General features: G+C 39.8%; 1 protein-coding gene across 1 annotated transcript in view; it reads right to left on the bottom strand.

Annotated features, from left to right (window-relative positions):
- LOC124271386 (phospholipid-transporting ATPase VB-like) overlaps nucleotides 1-19,474 on the bottom strand; it is a 99,923-nt gene that overhangs the window by 56,635 nt on the left and 23,814 nt on the right. The window contains exons 8-17 of the mRNA XM_046706530.1: nucleotides 19,072-19,133; nucleotides 7,042-7,221; nucleotides 6,170-6,518; nucleotides 5,131-5,292; nucleotides 4,141-4,238; nucleotides 3,442-3,494; nucleotides 3,367-3,407; nucleotides 1,789-1,892; nucleotides 1,062-1,142; nucleotides 624-848 (exon numbers count right to left, since the gene is read on the bottom strand). Of these exons, the coding sequence (XP_046562486.1) occupies nucleotides 624-848; nucleotides 1,062-1,142; nucleotides 1,789-1,892; nucleotides 3,367-3,407; nucleotides 3,442-3,494; nucleotides 4,141-4,238; nucleotides 5,131-5,292; nucleotides 6,170-6,518; nucleotides 7,042-7,221; nucleotides 19,072-19,133 (1,355 nt within the window). The remainder of the gene's footprint in view (nucleotides 1-623; nucleotides 849-1,061; nucleotides 1,143-1,788; nucleotides 1,893-3,366; nucleotides 3,408-3,441; nucleotides 3,495-4,140; nucleotides 4,239-5,130; nucleotides 5,293-6,169; nucleotides 6,519-7,041; nucleotides 7,222-19,071; nucleotides 19,134-19,474) is intronic.

Here is a 19,474-nt window from a genome sequence, read left to right as displayed (position 1 = left end):
GGGGTTGGCTGTTAGGGGCGATCATTTGTCGGGAACAGTTGTTAGGGGATGATTGTTGGGAACAGTTAGGGATGTTAGGGGACGATTTGGGAACAGTTGTTGGGGATGATTGTTGGGAACAGTTGTTGGGGACGATTGTCGGGAACAGTTGTTGGGGATGGTTGTTGGAAACAGTTACTGAGGACATATTGTGGGGAACAGTTGTTGGGGATGATTGTTGGGAACAGTTGCTGGGGACGATTGTCGGGAACAGTTGTTGGGGATGATTGTTGGGAACAGTTACTGAGGACGATTGTCGGGAACAGTTGTTGGGGATGATTGTTGGGAACAGTTACAGAGGACATATTGTGGGGAACAGTTGTTGGGGATGATTGTTGGGAACAGTTGCTGGGGATGGTTGTTGGGAACAGTAATTGAGGATGATTGTTGGGAACAGTTGCTGAGGACGATTTGTCGGGAACAGTTGTTGGGGATGATTGTTGGGAACAGTTACTGAGGACGATTGTCGGGAACAGTTGTTGGGGTTGGCTGTTGGGGACGGTTGCTGGGGACCTATTCTAGCCTTGAATCCTCACATATAACCTCTTTGTTAGACAACTGGAATAGGAAATCAATATTTCAACCTTTTGTATAGGCGTTGCTCGGCAACAGACGACAGAGTTGCACTTCTTGGTGAGATTCAGAAAAGCCTTCTTGGAAGAGTTGTCATGTAAGGCAAAGGCAAGCGTCTTTCCGTCGATGATTAGAGCATACTCCTTCTCCTTGGCAGGTGGGCCGTCTTGGGATGGTGACGTCCGGTTCAGGTTGATCTGTTCAATGTGATGGACGATCAAGTCTTTTGCTTCCTCCTACAGCACAGAAACATGACACTTCTTGAGATGAAAGGGAGGAAAAATGTGACAGTGGGGGACTGCTGAATAAGCTTGAAGGACACTCAAGGCCCTGTTAGCGATAAGTCGATTGTAACTCCAAATCTGCTATGTTGGGACATTTCGTGACATTCACCTAATATATAGGATATATATCCTGTCGCAGCTAAGGGACACTACACAGCATCTTACCTTTGTGTTGCTATTGAGGGTGACTGGTTCCTGATTCCGGTGGAACAATTTGCTGGCATAGGCAATCTCAATAGCTGTCTCCTGTTAAAATGAAAATGATTACAATGCATTTCTTCAATGAGAAAAACATTTACATTTCTGATTCTTCTTGGAGAACAATATGGAATAACAGTGTTTAGGATACAGTCAGTCACAATCGGCATAAGCTTGAGTGAAGGTTTGGGGCTTTAGTGGGGTAAATTTGTTTGTGATCTAAGACAAATTGATTTCTTTATAACTTTTTTTTTTAAAGTTATCCAACAAAATATTAATTTCCTGCACACAATCAAACAATCTGCTGAACAAATAACTTATGTTTAATATAGTGTACGTGTAACAATCCATTTTATTGTTTCCCAATATTCTTATCATTCCTGTTAATTAACCTGGATTAATTACCTGATTAATTTTCCAATTTGACAAATCCACTTTAATATTTTCAAGTTCAAACTACAGCTGAAGTAAACATTTTACACCAAAAGTAAACAGTATTTCTATAGCAGGTGAAACAATACAAGAATGGTATACAATGTCTTATGTGTTTATAAAATGCTTTGATTTCTTAAGGAATTAATTTCTCTGAGGACAGGATTATTTTCATATTTAAAGTTTACAGTAGAGTCCGCTACAATTCCTAATCCAACATCTAACACTGGAACTGCTTCCTAGACCGAGGAAATAGACGCACCTGTTTGTCTCCTGTCAACACCCAAATGTTGATCCCTGCCTCCCGTAGTTTTGCTATCGTCTCCGGCACACCATCTTGAAGTCGGTCCTCAATACCAGTTGCACCTGGACCAATAAAACAGAGTTATCTCCCTTTGTTCACTAGGCATAAACCACTCAGGGGCTCTTTTCACGAGGCAACCTTTACTAAGGTTAACCCTAACTCCCATTCTTTAACATTGCACTAAGGCGTGAGTCACTAAGGTAACCTTAGTGTAATGTTAAAGAATGGGAGTTAGGGTTAACCTTAGTAAAGGTTGCTTCGTGAAAGGAGCCCCAGATCACATCAGCTTATCTCTACCCTACACAATAGCTCAGGAAGTATTCATTACGCATGAATTCACTATGGACCCTGCAACACCTCATCGCACTGCATATACAGGGAACTATTAATGCAATTATATTACATCTGATTTTATAGACATAGGAAAACAGAAAAACCTTGACAAGTTATATTATGTTCATAACAGACACAATCTTGAACAAAACTACTTCCATGTGGATGCCAGTGAAGTAGTAGTAGGAGTGTTACCTGAGGGTGTCTGGGTGTTGTACCCTTCTCCCTAGGAGAATTCAAATACAAATTCATCAATGGCCATAGGTGCGGTCTCTCTCCGCTTCATATACATCAATTCTCATAGGCACGGTCTCTCTCCGCTTCACGGATACCCATATAATTGACATGTGTCATAATAAAGTGGGACTTAAAAATATGTCTTACTATCTTATACTCAGAGATTCAGGAACATTTAGATCAGGAGTCTTATCGTTTGGTCTTGTGCTTCTGTTTCGCTTTTCCTTTCATTGTCCTTCAGATGTGGAGGTCTTCCACTATTTCTGCTGGGAGAAATTCCCATAGGACCTATTCACTTTCTGAGACACCTACATACCTGACCTTGTACAATTTACCCCTGTAATCCAACATACATTCTCTATTGCTTCACTTAATTGAGTAAATCAGGCCACAGACGCATATTACATTTAATGTATTGACAAAGATGTTGATGCTGTGCCACCAGTGCATGTAGCAATGTTTGAGTACAACAAGTTCTATCTGGTACAATATACACGTGAACATAAAATAGGTAGGTTATGTAATGAACAATTGCTTGCTCCTCATTTTAAGAGCAAAGAAAGTAAACATGGCAAGATTATTAAGCATGGAAGTATTTTTGGTGGTAAATAAAAGTTTACATTTACACTCTGAAGGAAATTTGTAATAATAACTTGGCAGGAAATTTCTTCTACGGTCATTATAGAATGGACACACTAGACAGACATGGTATTCTGTTTCTATGTTTGGGATGATACAAAACAGACAAAGCTCTTCCACTTGTAGGTATGCCTAATTTTCTACCCTGTGATATCATAAGATCACTACAGAATGTACTGAAATTGTGAAAGAGTAATCCTAAATGATGACTGCCAGTTCTGGCCGAGATTCATTGGACCTATTCACTCAACCTGAACCACAACTAATCTAATTAATCCTCTGAAGTGGTGTAGTTTGATCATGGAAAAACGTTTGTGTCTAACTCACCCAGTAGATCAAGTTCCTCTTCTATCCGACATGCAGAGTCACTTAATCTTTATCTCACGGGTCCTCCAGCTAAGCCTCCCCTCCTGATGCATCTTGAGCCAATCTTTATAGACTTCTTGACTTAATGTCTACGATAGACAATACACAACACTTAGTCTTTCAATGTAAATTGTTTACAAACTTTATGCATAATTAGTGGCTTGTCACCATTTGTCATTAAAGGCTAAAAATATTCCATAACTGCACAGGATTTTGTATATTTTGATAAATACATATAGCTTTGAATAGACCTTTCTAAAACAAGATATAAAAGACCCAGCATTTATAATGATTGTCTCTAGGTATTATAGAAATAAATAAAAAGCAATACATATGGAAGTTGGCCACCAAGGTCAATAATGTCAGGTTTATGACTGACTGACTGAGTATGGTTTTACGCTGCTTTCAGCAATATTCCAGCAACATCACGGTGGGGGACACAAAAAATGGGCTGTCAGGTTTAGGAAAACATCTAATAATTAGATATTAATATTATTTTACAGATTAAAAATAATATACAGCAGAGGGTTCAGCTGATCCTGGTACAGACAGACTGATGTAATTTTTCTTCTTAATTTTTCATAACATTTCTGGGCACTTCTGCCTTGTTATTTATAACGTAAGTCAATAATATATATGTGCCAGACCAAAGCAGTCAATGTGCATTTCTTTTGACCAGCACGTGACCACTTCTAGCCCAATCAAAACAGAGGAAATATTCCCTTCTCTACTTACCCGTTTTGCCATGCAGAGTGTTCGCAGACCTTTCAAAGCATAATCCGTAATGTGCTCCTCTGTTTTCACTCGGACAGCCTTCTCCTCCGTATCGTTCACTGGCAAAGTGAACACAAGATCATTAGAGAGTGATGAACATGGTCTATACTTGTTGTTTACTGACCTCTAAGCAATATGCTATCCATACAACAACGTTGGCCTGTAAATAATAAATCTGGTTCCTACATGTAAATTACTGATTCAAATATGTTCCAAAAACATGATCATAAGGTTTCCATTTCACTTATATCTTCATTATTAGATACCTATATTTCCTTATTTACCCTTTCTTATTTTCAGTACTACACATTGCTTAAAAAGATTCCATATGAAGGAACTTCTAAATGTTATTATAATAGTGAATAAATTCAGAAATCTTTCTTGTAGGTTTATGAAATCGCTGGTCTTCCAAGGCATATGCTGCTGAGGGCCTGTCTAAACTTGAAATCCCCACTTGGTTAGAAGGCAAAGTATTCATTCATGCTATCATCAATGCAGTATAGCAAATGTAATGCAATATTATCATGGAATTGTGTCTGTGATGTTTGAAATGAAGTAGCTAATGTTTGGTTGGTTTGTTGTTTAATGCCGCACTCAGCAATATTCCAGCAACATGGCAGTTGTCAATAAGTCTGGACCAGACAATCCAGAGATCAATAACACTAACATCAACCTACGCAAGTGGGATACGATGACACGTGTCAGTCAAGTCAGCGAGCCTGACCATCCGATCCCGTTAGTAGCCTCTCACGATATGCATGGGTTACTGAAGACCAATTCTAACCAGGATCTTCATAGGTCCAAATAGGCAATGATTCCCTAATTAGATTACTGTAAAATAATGATTTGTCCAGACGTAAGTTTGAAGTTGCTACTGACCAGAGTCTACCTTAAACATGTTATACAGAGATATTTTTTTCCCATTTGTCAGTTCTGTGAACAATGACTTACTTCTGAATTTTCTGTCAAGGACGCTGAGTATTGAAGAGTCAGCTCCCTTGACATACAGAGTTATCTCCTCTGTTTCTGGGTGCTTGATGATCACAGACATTCGCTTGCGGACTGAGTCGAAGCTGAGAATATGGAGCACCTCAAACTCCACTTCCCCGTCACCTGGACACGATATACAACAGTTAACATGTGTTGTCAGGTGTACACCACAAAGTGAGTTCGTTGGTGGAATAGTTAGTAAAGAAAGAGTTACTGAAAAAGTGAGTGAGTGAGTGAGTGGATAAGAGTGATTAGGTTGGTGAGAGTGAGTGACTGAGTCAGTGAGTTCGTTGGTGTGAGAGTGAGTAAGGAAAGAGTTACTGAAGGGGTGAGTGAGTGACAGGTTGAATTAGTGAGTGCCGACGGTGTCCGATGGTTGGGTTGGTGTGAGTGAGTGACTGCAGGGTGAGTGAGAGTGTTATTGACTGAATGGTTGTGTGGACTGACTGAGTTTAGTTTTACGCCGCTTTTAGCAATATTCCAGCAAAATCACGGCGGGGGACACCAGAAATGGGCTTAACACATTGTACCCATGTGGGGAATCGAACCCGGGTCTTCGGCGTGACGAGCCAACGCTTTAACCACTAGGCTACCCCACCGCCCCTGGTTGTGTGGAAGTGTGGGTGTTGTGTTGGAGTGAGTGAATGAGCCATACTTTGTTACATACAGTTGGATTACACTATTTATCATGGTATAACCAATGTGATACGTTAACATACATATGTTAATGTTAAAAAAGTTACAATTGTCAAACAATATGGAGCATATATATGATACTTATACCTGAAAGTGATATATTACATACATCTTTTATTACATTACAATACCATTACCCAGGCAGTCACGTGTCTTTCAGTCTATCCAACCTAGCCATAACAATAAGGCTGACGGAAAATTCTGGTGGAAATGATCCAGACAGATCCAGCCAGTTTACGTAAACAATTAGACTAAGATGAGACTGTGTCGGTCCAGGTGTGCATCTAGTGAGAGCTGAACATACCTGGTAACCACACTGACACTCTCTCTGGAGAACGTTGTATCAACCGACAGCCGTAGGTACTAGCCGCCTTGACCAAAGCAAGTTCATCTGGACTCTCAGCTTCATATCGAGTCCGCTGTGAGCTGTCCGACATCTGCGACGATGATCCCGCTATGCTGCCATTGGATGATGTGAATTGGTAGTCAGATTCACTGTTGAGTGATGCCAGCGATGCTCCACGAGCCTTGGAGGACCTGTTAGGGGGGGTGGCTGCCTCGGGTAGTCGGTTGTAGCGGTCTAGGCCCTCCTCCCGCGATTGAGCAGCCTGCTTGAGGAACTCTGGTTGACTCAGAAAACCACTCTCGTCCATCTGAAGAATCAACATGCACATGGGTCAGGTAACTAGAAAACTACAGAGTCAGAAGCAGCCCCAGAACCGCAGTCTTCTAAAAATCACTAGGCTAGAAGCAAACACTGACTGGTACAAGGTTAAACATTGGGACTGGGACTTTTAGCACTCATGTCTGCAGGGAATGGGATGTTATGGCTGGTTGGGTGATTTGTTGTTTAATGCTGCACTCAGCCATATTCCAGCTATATGGCGGCAGTCTGTAAATAATCGAGTCTGGACCAGACAATCCAGTGATCAACCACATGAGCATCAATCTACACAATTGGGATATGATGACATGACATGGGGAATCAAACCTAGGTCTTTGGCATGATGAGTAAACACTTTACCTCTAGGCCACCCCATCACCCCCATCACACATCTGGAATTCTATCTTGGACACATGATAACACTTATATCAAATGGATTTATGATCCACAGGTGTGTAAGACATTACTACAGAAATGAGAGAACCTGTGGTTCAATTTTGGAGTTTACTCACCTCATCCTGATGTGGGTGATGCGATACCACGACTGTGTTGCACACGGCCATCAGCAGGAAGAACTCCTGCACTCGCTTCACATGCTCTGGGATGGTCAGCTCCACACTGTCCAGGCTCCGCAGACACATGTTGGACAGCTCCCTCTGCAGGGCGGGCTCCAGCGGAAGATTCTCATATATCTGGATCAGTTTAGAAATGGAGTGAGTGAGTGAGAAAGAGAGAGTGAGAGAGATACTACTAGAGAGAAAGAAAGAGAGTGAGAGTGAGTTGGTTTTGAGTTGGAAGAAAATTTGCTGCTGCTCTGAATAGTTTTAGTGCACTTGAATGATAAAGTGATGCTGTTTACATCTTTGCTGAAACCCTCAAGCACAGGTACGGTACTGGCTAACTTAGATACTAAGGCTGTTACGATTCATTCATTTATTCTGGGAATCGACTGGAATCCATTCATTAATTCAGTTTTATATACGTAATCACAAGAATTGAATATTAATTATTTTTTCACTTGGTTGTTGGGTGTTATTTATCACAGCAATGTATGCAAAACGGAATACATCCTAGCCAGACAGGATAACAGCCAACACTCTTATATATTTAATCCTAATGTAAAATGGTTACTATTCATTGTTGCAATAAATCTACACTGTCAACACGGTCAAAACATATCAAATAACTAACATGAACTTGTTATTGTATTCATGATATAATATTCGTATTTATTACCCCGTAATCGTGATATGTATCATATTCAGCTCCTAGTGGATTCATTGCAGCCTACTTTATACAAACTGAGTACAAATAAGTCATTTCAATCAATTATCACGTAAAGCACTGAAAGGGAGGTAACTCTAAACAGCAAATTGTTGTCAGTGCCATGATGGATCATGTACAACGACTACACACTGGAGATCACATGAAGCCAATCATGTACACTTTCAGTTAATCATTTAATGTAATTAAATTGCATACATCCTCATAATGAAATAAGAATTTTTTAATTTTTTTTCTTAAATCCCCTCCACTTGCTGTACATTTTAATCAAATGGGTATAATGAACTACTGTTATATCCAGAGACCTTATACCAAATATGGTCTCTGTTATAACAAACTAGAATAAGTAGTCCCTTTTAGTTCCTCACAACTCTTGTTTAGGCCGGATCAATTTTATTTCTTGTTTTACGGATTTTTGTCCTCAGAAGACCTAAAGGCATGAGGGAAAATTTAAAAAAAAATCACCAGTCAAAGTAATATTCCTTCTAAATGCTAAAAGTATTTTACTTTTGGAATTTATGAAGTGCATATGGGGCAAAAAACAATCTAAATGAAGTTTTCTTGTAAGTCTACATTTTTGGTCAATAAAAACATTAGAATTTTATTTCTAGAACGGGGAAAATTAATTTATATTTTTTTTCTTATTCTTGAAAAATAATGACCAGCGGGATGCATAAAACAAGAAATAAAATTGGTCTGGCCTTACTGTACATCAATATGTTTTGCGGTTACAAGGCATAAATAAACAAAAAATATAGATGTCCATACTCTGCACATACACATATCTGATCTACACAAAGTGTGGACACTGATTTTTTGCTTCAAAACATTTACAGGTAGCTATCATATAGCTTGAACAATGCTGAGTCCAGTATAAACAATGAGATGAGAATTTACATGATAAAGATTTACTATTCTAAACATTTCTTACAGAAAAAAGGATGGAGTATATAATTGTCTAGAAACTATTACTAATTTTCTTCAGTTTCACTGATGTTTGAACCAAATTTATTCACTACTGTTAATCTCTGAAAAAACTATAATTTTAGAACTAGTACTTTGAAGAGACAAAAAAGACATTGATCAGCTACAAGCTGTTGAGGCTGAATAAGGAAGCTTTTGTTGTTGCAATATGTTACATATCAGAAACATGCCATGAGAGTGAGCGGGTTTAGTTTTATGCCGCTTTTAGGAATATTCCAGCAATATCACAGCGGGGGACACAAGAAATGGGCTTCACACATTGTACCCATGTGGGGAATCGAACCCAGGTCTTCGGCCTGACAAGCCAACACTTCAACCACTACGCTACTCCACCACCCCTACTCCATGAGAGATATCTTGTGTATGGATGACATTATTTGTGGATTGTGATTCTACATCAACAAACAGCATATTCAAACTTTTATATGATCTCTCACAGTGTGGCCATGTGAGTTTTGAAAATGACCCGTATGCATTTCTGCAGAACTGGTCCCTGGCACCCACCTGCCAGGTATTTGCTCAGAACACTGCTGGTATAATGAAGGCATAACAACATGGAGAGAGAGCTCGTGAGTGAGTCAGTACGCCACCTTTAGCAATATTCCAGCAGAATCACGGTGGGGGACACCAGAAATGGGCTTCCCACATTGTACCCGAGTATTCGGCTAGACGAGTGAACGCTTTAACCACTTGGCTACCCCACTATGGACACTGACCTAACTTTTCTTTAAAATATTTTTAACATTAATTTATATGTGGACTCCACTCCTGAAAAAGTAAGGAAAATTGGGGAGGGCCAATAGGAGTGAGTGAGTGAATAAATAAACATAATGTATGTTTTCAATGGGTAAGCGGATGCTTTAACCATTAACCACTACCAAATTGCCCCGAGTAAGCCTGTTACCAAATGTCCTGACTTTTCATGGCTGATACACTATATCATGATCAATGGTATTCCAATTCTTTATATTATTGGTTCAACTTCAAATATCATTCGTTCAACAAAGCAATAAGTAGCAAACACAAACTTCACGCAAAATATATCCGACTGTCAGTCTAGTTGACAAAATCAACATTCTTAATAAAACCATGATGTTTTGAAAATATGTATGTTTTGTGTCAGTTTGTACTGACAAAAATATTGTGCATCAAATACGACTTGTGAAAGAGACAATTTAGTGTGTATTACAGTATCAGTATGTCACATCTAATTCCTGTGTCAAACTCTGTCAATCAATCAGAAAATTATCATTGCAGTTGATAATTTAGGATGACACATCAGCCAACATGATCCCCAACACACACATCCACATCAGTTTACTGCTGCTTAAAATATGCTGATTCAGCATATAATTGAATATTCTACCCAGGTGTGGTGTAGTGTGCTCCATAATAATTCATACCTTTCTGGCTGCTGAGTGTGACTGGAATATCTCTATACACTGACATCAACATGTGTCACAAATAACCAAACTGATCACAACCTGAAAATATACCTTAAAGCCTGAACCTAACATGTATGTTACTCGTAAAATATGAATTTGATGGACAACGATTTCCACTCGTCTAATCTAAATTCAAAGAGTTATCTTGTAGTTTATGCACGGATCTATATTCATCAGAAGGCTGCGTGCTATCTCAGCATTCATTGATCAGTTGAGAATATGCTGCATGTTATGGTTGGTTGTTTAACGCCACACTCAGCAATATTCCAGCTATATGGCGGAGGTCTGTAAATAATCAAGTCTGAACCAAATAATCCAGTGATCAACAGCATGAGCATCGATCTACACAATTAGGATACAATATGTGTCAACCAAGATAGCAATATTATTATCCAAAAATATCCTGATAATTTCAAACATACAGAGGTTAATGACAAGGCTAACATAAATAATGTAAATTTTCCTGAATTACTTGATTGACAGTGGAATGCGTTTCATATAAGGAACCTGAATAAATTGTTAAAATAGTGCAAACCGATTTCAATATTCGTATTTCCCAAATCTTATAACTATCTGACTTCAAATTCGTATATTTTTATCGGCAATTATCGCGACAAATGCAAAAAAAACATTCATGAAAAAAAATAAACAAAAACGTTTGTCGTAAACAAATCATATTTTCGATGTCATCACAAATTTTTCATTCGCGGGCGTTTCGTTTTAAGGTACATAAATTAATTGAAGATTATATATAGAAAGCTGAGAATTAATGCATTCCATACATAATTCAAATGACACATAAATCCAACTTGTTGAATAATTATTGCAAGTTTTATTTGGGGATGTCATTATGCTGCTGTCCTGTCGAATGGGTTCGACAGTAGCAATGAGAGGATTAAAGACTCTAGAATTTACATTCTTCAAATTAAGTTGCCTCTTTAGAGCCTGAGTTTTCCTGATACAATATTTACCTTGATAGGACATTAAAAATACGCTAAGGAAAAGTAGAATGACTGGCCTGATTCTTAATATCAGTTCCTTCCAGAAAGTGACAATCAATCTCTGTTGAAGTAACTTTCTAACTTTCTTTCTTCCTTAATCATTATTCTTTACAGTTTTCCGTGACAATATTTTGGAAGATAAAATACTGTTTATTTGTTTGTTTGTTTTTAAAAACAACACTCAGTAACATTCCAGCTCTATGCTTGCAGTACTCAGTAGTATTCCAGCTCTATGCTTGCAGTACTCAGTAACATTCCAGCTTTATGCTTGCAGTACTCAGTAACATTCCAGCTCTATGCTTGCAGTACTCAGTAACATTCCAGCTTTATGCTTGCAGTACTCAGTAACATTCCAGCTCTATGCTTGCAGTACTCAGTAACATTCCAGCTCTATGCTTGCAGTACTCAGTAATATTCCAGCTTTATGCTTGCAGTACTCAGTAATGTTCCAGCTCTATGCTAGCAGTACTCAGTACTATTCCAGTTCTATGCTTGCAGTACTCAGTAATGTTCCAGCTCTATGCTTGCAGTACTCAGTACTATTCCAGTTCTATGCTTGCAGTACTCAGTAATGTTCCAGCTCTATGCTTGCACTATTCAGTAGTATTCCAGCTCCCATGCTAGCAGCACTCAGTAATGTTCCAGCCCCATGCTTTGCAGTATTCAGTAGTATTCCAGCTCTATGCTAGCAGCACTCAGTAATGTTCGCTCTCTATGCTTGCAGTACTCAGTAATGTTCCAGCTCTATGCTTGCAGTACTCAGTACTATTCCAGTTCTATGCTTGCAGTACTCAGTAATGTTCCAGCTCTATGCTTGCAGTATTCAGTAGTATTCCAGCTCTATGCTAGCAGTACTCAGTAATGTTCCAGCTCTATGCTTGCAGTATTCAGTAGTATTCCAGCTCTATGCTAGCAGTACTCAGTAATGTTCCAGCTCTATGCTAGTAGTACTCAGTAATATTCCAGCTCTATGCTTGCAGTACTCAGTACTATTCCAGCTCTATGCTTGCAGTATTCAGTAATGTTCCAGCTCTATGCTTGCAGTACTCAGTAATGTTCCAGCTCTATGCTTGCAGTACTCAGTACTATTCCAGCTCTATGCTTGCAGTGCTCAGTAATATTCCAGCTCTATGTTTGCAGTACTCAGTAATATTCCAGCTCTATGCTTGCAGTACTCAGTAATGTTCCAGCTCTATGCTTGCAGTATTCAGTAATGTCCCAGCTCTATGCTTGCAGTATTCAGTAATATTCCAGCTCTATGCTTGCAGTATTCAGTAATGTTCCAGCTCTATGCTTGCAGTATTCAGTAATGTTCCAGCTCTATGCTTGCAGTATTCAGTAATATTCCAGCTCTATGCTTGCAGTATTCAGTAATATTCCAGCTCTATGCTTGCAGTATTCAGTAATGTTCCAGCTCTATGCGTGCAGTATTCAGTAATATTCCAGCTCTATGCTTGCAGTACTCAGTAATGTTCCAGCTCCATGCTTGTATTCAGTAATGTTCCAGCTCTATGCAGTACTTAGTAATATTCCAGCTCTATGCTTGCAGTACTCAGTAATGTTCCAGCTCTATGCTTGCAGTATTCAGTAGTATTCCAGCTCTATGCTAGCAGTACTCAGTAATGTTCCAGCTCTATGCTTGCAGTAATCAGTAGTATTCCAGCTCTATGCTAGCAGTACTCAGTAATGTTCCAGCTCTATGCTAGCAGTACTCAGTAATATTCCAGCTCTATGCTTGCAGTACTCAGTACTATTCCAGCTCTATGCTTGCAGTATTCAGTAATGTTCCAGCTCTATGCTTGCAGTACTCAGTAATGTTCCAGCTCTATGCTTGCAGTACTCAGTACTATTCCAGCTCTATGCTTGCAGTGCTCAGTAATATTCCAGCTCTATGTTTGCAGTACTCAGTAATATTCCAGCTCTATGCTTGCAGTACTCAGTAATGTTCCAGCTCTATGCTTGCAGTATTCAGTAATGTCCCAGCTCTATGCTTGCAGTATTCAGTAATATTCCAGCTCTATGCTTGCAGTATTCAGTAATGTTCCAGCTCTATGCTTGCAGTATTCAGTAATGTTCCAGCTCTATGCTTGCAGTATTCAGTAATATTCCAGCTCTATGCTTGCAGTATTCAGTAATATTCCAGCTCTATGCTTGCAGTATTCAGTAATGTTCCAGCTCTATGCTAGCAGTATTCAGTAATATTCCAGCTCTATGCTTGCAGTACTCAGTAATGTTCCAGCTCTATGCTTGCAGTATTCAGTAATGTTCCAGCTCTATGCTTGCAGTATTCAGTAATGCTCAAGCTCTATGCTTGCAGTACTCAGTAATGTTCCAGCTCTATGCTTGCAGTACTCAGTAATAATCCAGCTCTTTGCCTTTGCAGTGCACTCAGTAATATTCCAGCTCTATGCTTTTGCAGTACTCAGTAATGTTCCAGCTCTATGCTTGCAGCACTCAGCAATATTCCAGCTCCATGCTTGCAGCACTCAGTAATGTTCCAGCTCTATGCTTGCAGTGTTCAGTAATGTTCCAGCTCTATGCTTGCAGTACTTAGTAATATTCCAGCTCTTTTGCTTGCAGTGTTCAGTAATGTTCCAGCTCCATGCTTGCAGTATTCAGTAATGCCTCAAGCTTGCATGCTTGCATTCAGTAATGTTCCAGCTCTATGCTTGCAGTACTCAGTAATATTCCAGCTCAATGCTTGTAGCACTCAGTAATGTTCCAGCCTCTGTGCTTGCAGTACTCAGTAATATTCCAGCTCCATGCTTGCAGCACTCAGTAATGTTCCAGCTCCCATGCTTGCAGTGTTCAGTAATGTTCCAGCCTCCATGCTTGCAGTACTTAGTAATATTCCAGCTCTTTGCTTTGCAGTATTCAGTAATGTTCCAGCTCTATGCTTGCAGTATTCAGTAATGCTCAAGCTCTATGCTTGCAGTATTCAGTAATGTTCCAGCTCTATGCTTGCAGTACTCAGTACTTATTCCAGCTCTATGTTTGCAGTGCTCAGTAATATTCCAGCTCTATGTTTGCAGTACTCAGTAATATTCCAGCTCTATGCTTGCAGTACTCAGTAATGTTCCAGCTCTATGCTTGCAGTATTCAGTAATGTCCCAGCTCTATGCTTGCAGTATTCAGTAATATTCCAGCCCCTATGCTTGCAGTATTCAGTAATGTTCCAGCCTCCATGCTTGCAGTATTCAGTAATGTTCCAGCTCTATGCTTGCAGTATTCAGTAATATTCCAGCTCCATGCTTGCAGTATTTCAGTAATATTCCAGCTCTATGCTTGCAGTATTCAGTAATGTTCCAGCTCTATGCTAGCAGTATTCAGTAATATTCCAGCTCTATGCTTTGCAGCACTCAGTGATGTTCCAGCTCTGTGCTTGCAGTATTCAGTAATGTTCCAGCCCCATGCTGCAGCAGTGCAATAGTAATATTCCAGCTCTTTGCTTGCAGTATTCAGTAATGTTCCAGCTCTATGCTTGCAGTATTCAGTAATGCTCAAGCCCCATGCTTGCAGCACTCAGTAATGTTCCAGCTCTATGCTTGCAGTACTGCAATATTCCAGCTCTTTGTTTGCAGTACTCAGTAACATTCCAGCTCTATGCTTGCAGTACTCAGTAATGTTCCAGCCTCTATGCTTGCAGCACTCAGTAATGTTCCAGCTCTATGCTTGCAGCACTCAGTAATTCCAGCCCCATGCTTGCAGTACTCAGTAATGTTCCAGCTCTATGCTTGCAGTGTTCAGTAATGTTCCAGCTCTATGCTTGCAGCACTTAGTAATATTCCAGCTCTTTGCTTGCAGTATTCAGTAATGTTACAGCTCTATGCTTGCAGTATTCAGTAATGCTCAAGCTCTATGCTTGCAGTATTCAGTAATGTTCCAGCTCTATGCTTGCAGTACTCAGTAATATTCCAGCTCAATGCTTGTAGTACTCAGTAATGTTCCAGCTCTATGCTTGCAGTACTCAGTAATATTCCAGCTCTATGCTTGCAGTACTCAGTAATGTTCCAGCTCTATGCTTGCAGTATTCAGTAATGTTCCAGCTCTATGCTTGCAGTACTCAGTAATATTCCAGCTCAATGCTTGTAGTACTCAGTAATGTTCCAGCTCTATGCTTGCAGTACTCAGTAATATTCCAGCTCTATGCTTGCAGTATTCAGTAATGTTCCAGCCTCTATGCTTGCAGTGTTCAGTAATGTTCCAGCTCTATGTTTGCAGTACTTAGTAATATTCCAGCTCTTTGCTTGCAGTATTCAGTAATATTCCAGCTCTTGCTTGCAGTACTCAGTAATATTCCAGCCCCCATGCTTGCAGTACTCAGTAATGTTCCAGCTCTATGCTTGCAGTACTCAGTAATATTCCAGCTCTATGCTTGCAGTACTCAGTAATGTTCCAGCTCTATGCTTGCAGTGTTCAGTAATGTTCCAGCTCTATGCTGCTTTGCAGTACTTAGTAATATTCCAGCTCTTTGCTTGCAGTGTTCAGTAATGTTCCAGCTCCATGCTTGCAGTATTCAGTAATGCTCAAGCTCCCCATGCTTGCAGTATTCAGTAATGTTCCAGCTCTATGCTTGCAGTACTCAGTAATATTCCAGCTCAATGCTTGTAGTACTCAGTAATGTTCCAGCTCTATGCTTGCAGTACTCAGTAATATTCCAGCTCTATGCTTGCAGTACTCAGTAATGTTCCAGCTCTATGCTTGCAGTGTTCAGTAATGTTCCAGCTCTATGCTTGCAGTACTTAGTAATATTCCAGCTCTTTGCTTGCAGTATTCAGTAATGTTCCAGCTCTATGCTTGCAGTATTCAGTAATGCTCAAGCTCTATGCTTGCAGTATTCAGTAATGTTCCAGCTCTATGCTTGCAGTACTCAGTACTATTCCAGCTCTATGCTTGCAGTGCTCAGTAATATTCCAGCTCTATGTTTGCAGTACTCAGTAATATTCCAGCTCTATGCTTGCAGTACTCAGTAATGTTCCAGCTCTATGCTTGCAGTATTCAGTAATGTCCCAGCTCTATGCTTGCAGTATTCAGTAATATTCCAGCTCTATGCTTGCAGTATTCAGTAATGTTCCAGCTCTATGCTTGCAGTATTCAGTAATGTTCCAGCTCTATGCTTGCAGTATTCAGTAATATTCCAGCTCTATGCTTGCAGTATTCAGTAATATTCCAGCTCTATGCTTGCAGTATTCAGTAATGTTCCAGCTCTATGCTAGCAGTATTCAGTAATATTCCAGCTCTATGCTTGCAGTACTCAGTGATGTTCCAGCTCTATGCTTGCAGTATTCAGTAATGTTCCAGCTCTATGCGTGCAGTACTTAGTAATATTCCAGCTCTTTGCTTGCAGTATTCAGTAATGTTCCAGCTCTATGCTTGCAGTATTCAGTAATGCTCAAGCTCTATGCTTGCAGTACTCAGTAATGTTCCAGCTCTATGCTTGCAGTACTCGGTAATATTCCAGCTCTTTGCTTGCAGTACTCAGTAACATTCCAGCTCTATGCTTGCAGTACTCAGTAATGTTCCAGCTCTATGCTTGCAGTACTCAGTAATGTTCCAGCTCTATGCTTGCAGTACTCAGTAATTTCCAGCTCTATGCTTGCAGTACTCAGTAATGTTCCAGCTCTATGCTTGCAGTGTTCAGTAATGTTCCAGCTCTATGCTTGCAGTACTTAGTAATATTCCAGCTCTTTGCTTGCAGTATTCAGTAATGTTACAGCTCTATGCTTGCAGTATTCAGTAATGCTCAAGCTCTATGCTTGCAGTATTCAGTAATGTTCCAGCTCTATGCTTGCAGTACTCAGTAATATTCCAGCTCAATGCTTGTAGTACTCAGTAATGTTCCAGCTCTATGCTTGCAGTACTCAGTAATATTCCAGCTCTATGCTTGCAGTACTCAGTAATGTTCCAGCTCTATGCTTGCAGTATTCAGTAATGTTCCAGCTCTATGCTTGCAGTACTCAGTAATATTCCAGCTCAATGCTTGTAGTACTCAGTAATGTTCCAGCTCTATGCTTGCAGTACTCAGTAATATTCCAGCTCTATGCTTGCAGTATTCAGTAATGTTCCAGCTCTATGCTTGCAGTGTTCAGTAATGTTCCAGCTCTATGCTTGCAGTACTTAGTAATATTCCAGCTCTTTGCTTGCAGTATTCAGTAATATTCCAGCTCTTTGCTTGCAGTACTCAGTAATATTCCAGCTCTATGCTTGCAGTACTCAGTAATGTTCCAGCTCTATGCTTGCAGTACTCAGTAATATTCCAGCTCTATGCTTGCAGTACTCAGTAATGTTCCAGCTCTATGCTTGCAGTGTTCAGTAATGTTCCAGCTCTATGCTTGCAGTACTTAGTAATATTCCAGCTCTTTGCTTGCAGTATTCAGTAATGTTCCAGCTCTATGCGTGCAGTACTTAGTAATATTCCAGCTCTTTGCTTGCAGTATTCAGTAATGTTCCAGCTCTATGCTTGCAGTACTCAGTAATATTCCAGCTCTTTGCTTGCAGTACTCAGTAATGTTGAAGCTCTATGCTTGCAGTACTCAGTAATATTCCAGCTCTTTGCTTGCAGTACTCAGTAATGTTCCAGCTGTATGCTAGCAGTATGTAAATAATAGAATCTATAACTGACAATCAAACGATTGAGATCAATGAACATCGATCTATGCATTTGGGATATGATGACATGTGTCAACTTTGTCAATGATCCTGCCCCCCAATCCTCTTATTCAAACTATTGGGAGAGCAGCATATTGTAAGTCAATCTCTGATTAGTACATCAAGCAAGGATAATGCATAAATACAATCAACTGAGTTACGAATCCTCACAACCCTATCCATTAGGTTCATGACAGGAATAGGTTACAGGGTACCAAATTAGGTTGGGAGTGAATCTGTTTGGATCCACAATGTGTATTCAATGTGACATCAGTCACAGTAACCTTCAGGGGCATTTAGCATGATAATGTGTGAGACCTGCATCACTTGGTGGTTAACTCTTGTATCAAGCCGACATGCTGTGGTATAACTGGAATACTGTTCAAAGCAGTGTTAAACCACAATCACACCTCAGAGTACGGCCGACATAAGCACAGCTTAACTACCTCCCGATTCACAAGCTGAGACAGGGGCTTGGCACTTACTATATGCTGGTTCAAACTCCATTAAACTCTCATGAAGGGTGTTACTGGCAAACAAGGATAAGTTGGACCGGCGCACAGAACGCGTTTACGGCAATGAGCAAACACATTTGGTTTGTGAAAGGTAGAGCAGATGTAGGTTAGTGCACGTGCATTGCATGACGATGAAATTGATTCTGCACGTAGCTGCACATGCCTTGCTCATAAGACTACACTTGACCGCGGACAAACTGGGGCCCCTTCACTAACAATGGCAAGCGCCTGTCGCCAGCGCTCATACATGCTAATACGGGTCAATAGTCAGGTTGGTGCTCAACTTATCCTTGTTTGCCAGTAATTATTAACTGAACTACCTAAGGAAAAGAGATTTACGGATGTCAACTTCTTTATACGAACACAACATTCCTCATAATAAACAATCTGACATCCATAAAACTCTCTTCCTTATGTGTATCACTTCTAAATGCCATTGAAAGAACTGAACTTCCTGTTTGAAGCTGGACAAATTATCACGTAAGAAAAGGTAGCTGAACTGTGACCCAAGGATATGACTATAATCAGACAGACTCTTGCGCTTTTCCCTTGCTGTAACAAAAACCTTGGAGTCAAGTTTTAACTATAACAACATAATTGATGATCAATTCTGCCTTGGCACACACAAGAGCAATAATGGTCTCTCATGGTCTCAGTAAACTCACCGAGCTGCTTCTGCTCATTGATGCGATGGACATTCGGCTGCCAAAGTCACTTTCCACATCACCTACACGAAAAATATACAAAGTTGCTTTTTCAATTTTCCCAAACTTGATGTTAATCTATAAAAGGTGTTATTTACGATCCACTTTTATTAATTTCTCCAGCTATTATTCCACACTTACCCTGTTTTTTTTTGCATACAGGCATTTCTACAAGGGCTCTAATGATCATAAATTTGCTCTCTGCACACAATATACAAAATAACACATAGAAATTATTTAAACTAAAAAAGTGAACAAATGATATCCTTTTGCTTCTGATCTTACATTTAGATAAAATTAACACAAGGTATCAAGAGATTCTGCAGCTCACCTTTAAATTCATGTCTTTGAATATTTCATAGTT

The sequence above is a fragment of the Haliotis rubra genome, unplaced genomic scaffold (genome assembly GCF_003918875.1).
Source record: "Haliotis rubra isolate DU_JTF1 unplaced genomic scaffold, ASM391887v1 Scf1025, whole genome shotgun sequence".
NCBI lineage: Eukaryota > Metazoa > Mollusca > Gastropoda > Lepetellida > Haliotidae > Haliotis > Haliotis rubra.
The sequence above is the reverse complement of the archived record's forward strand: the minus strand, read 5'-3'. Positions and strand labels throughout refer to the sequence as shown.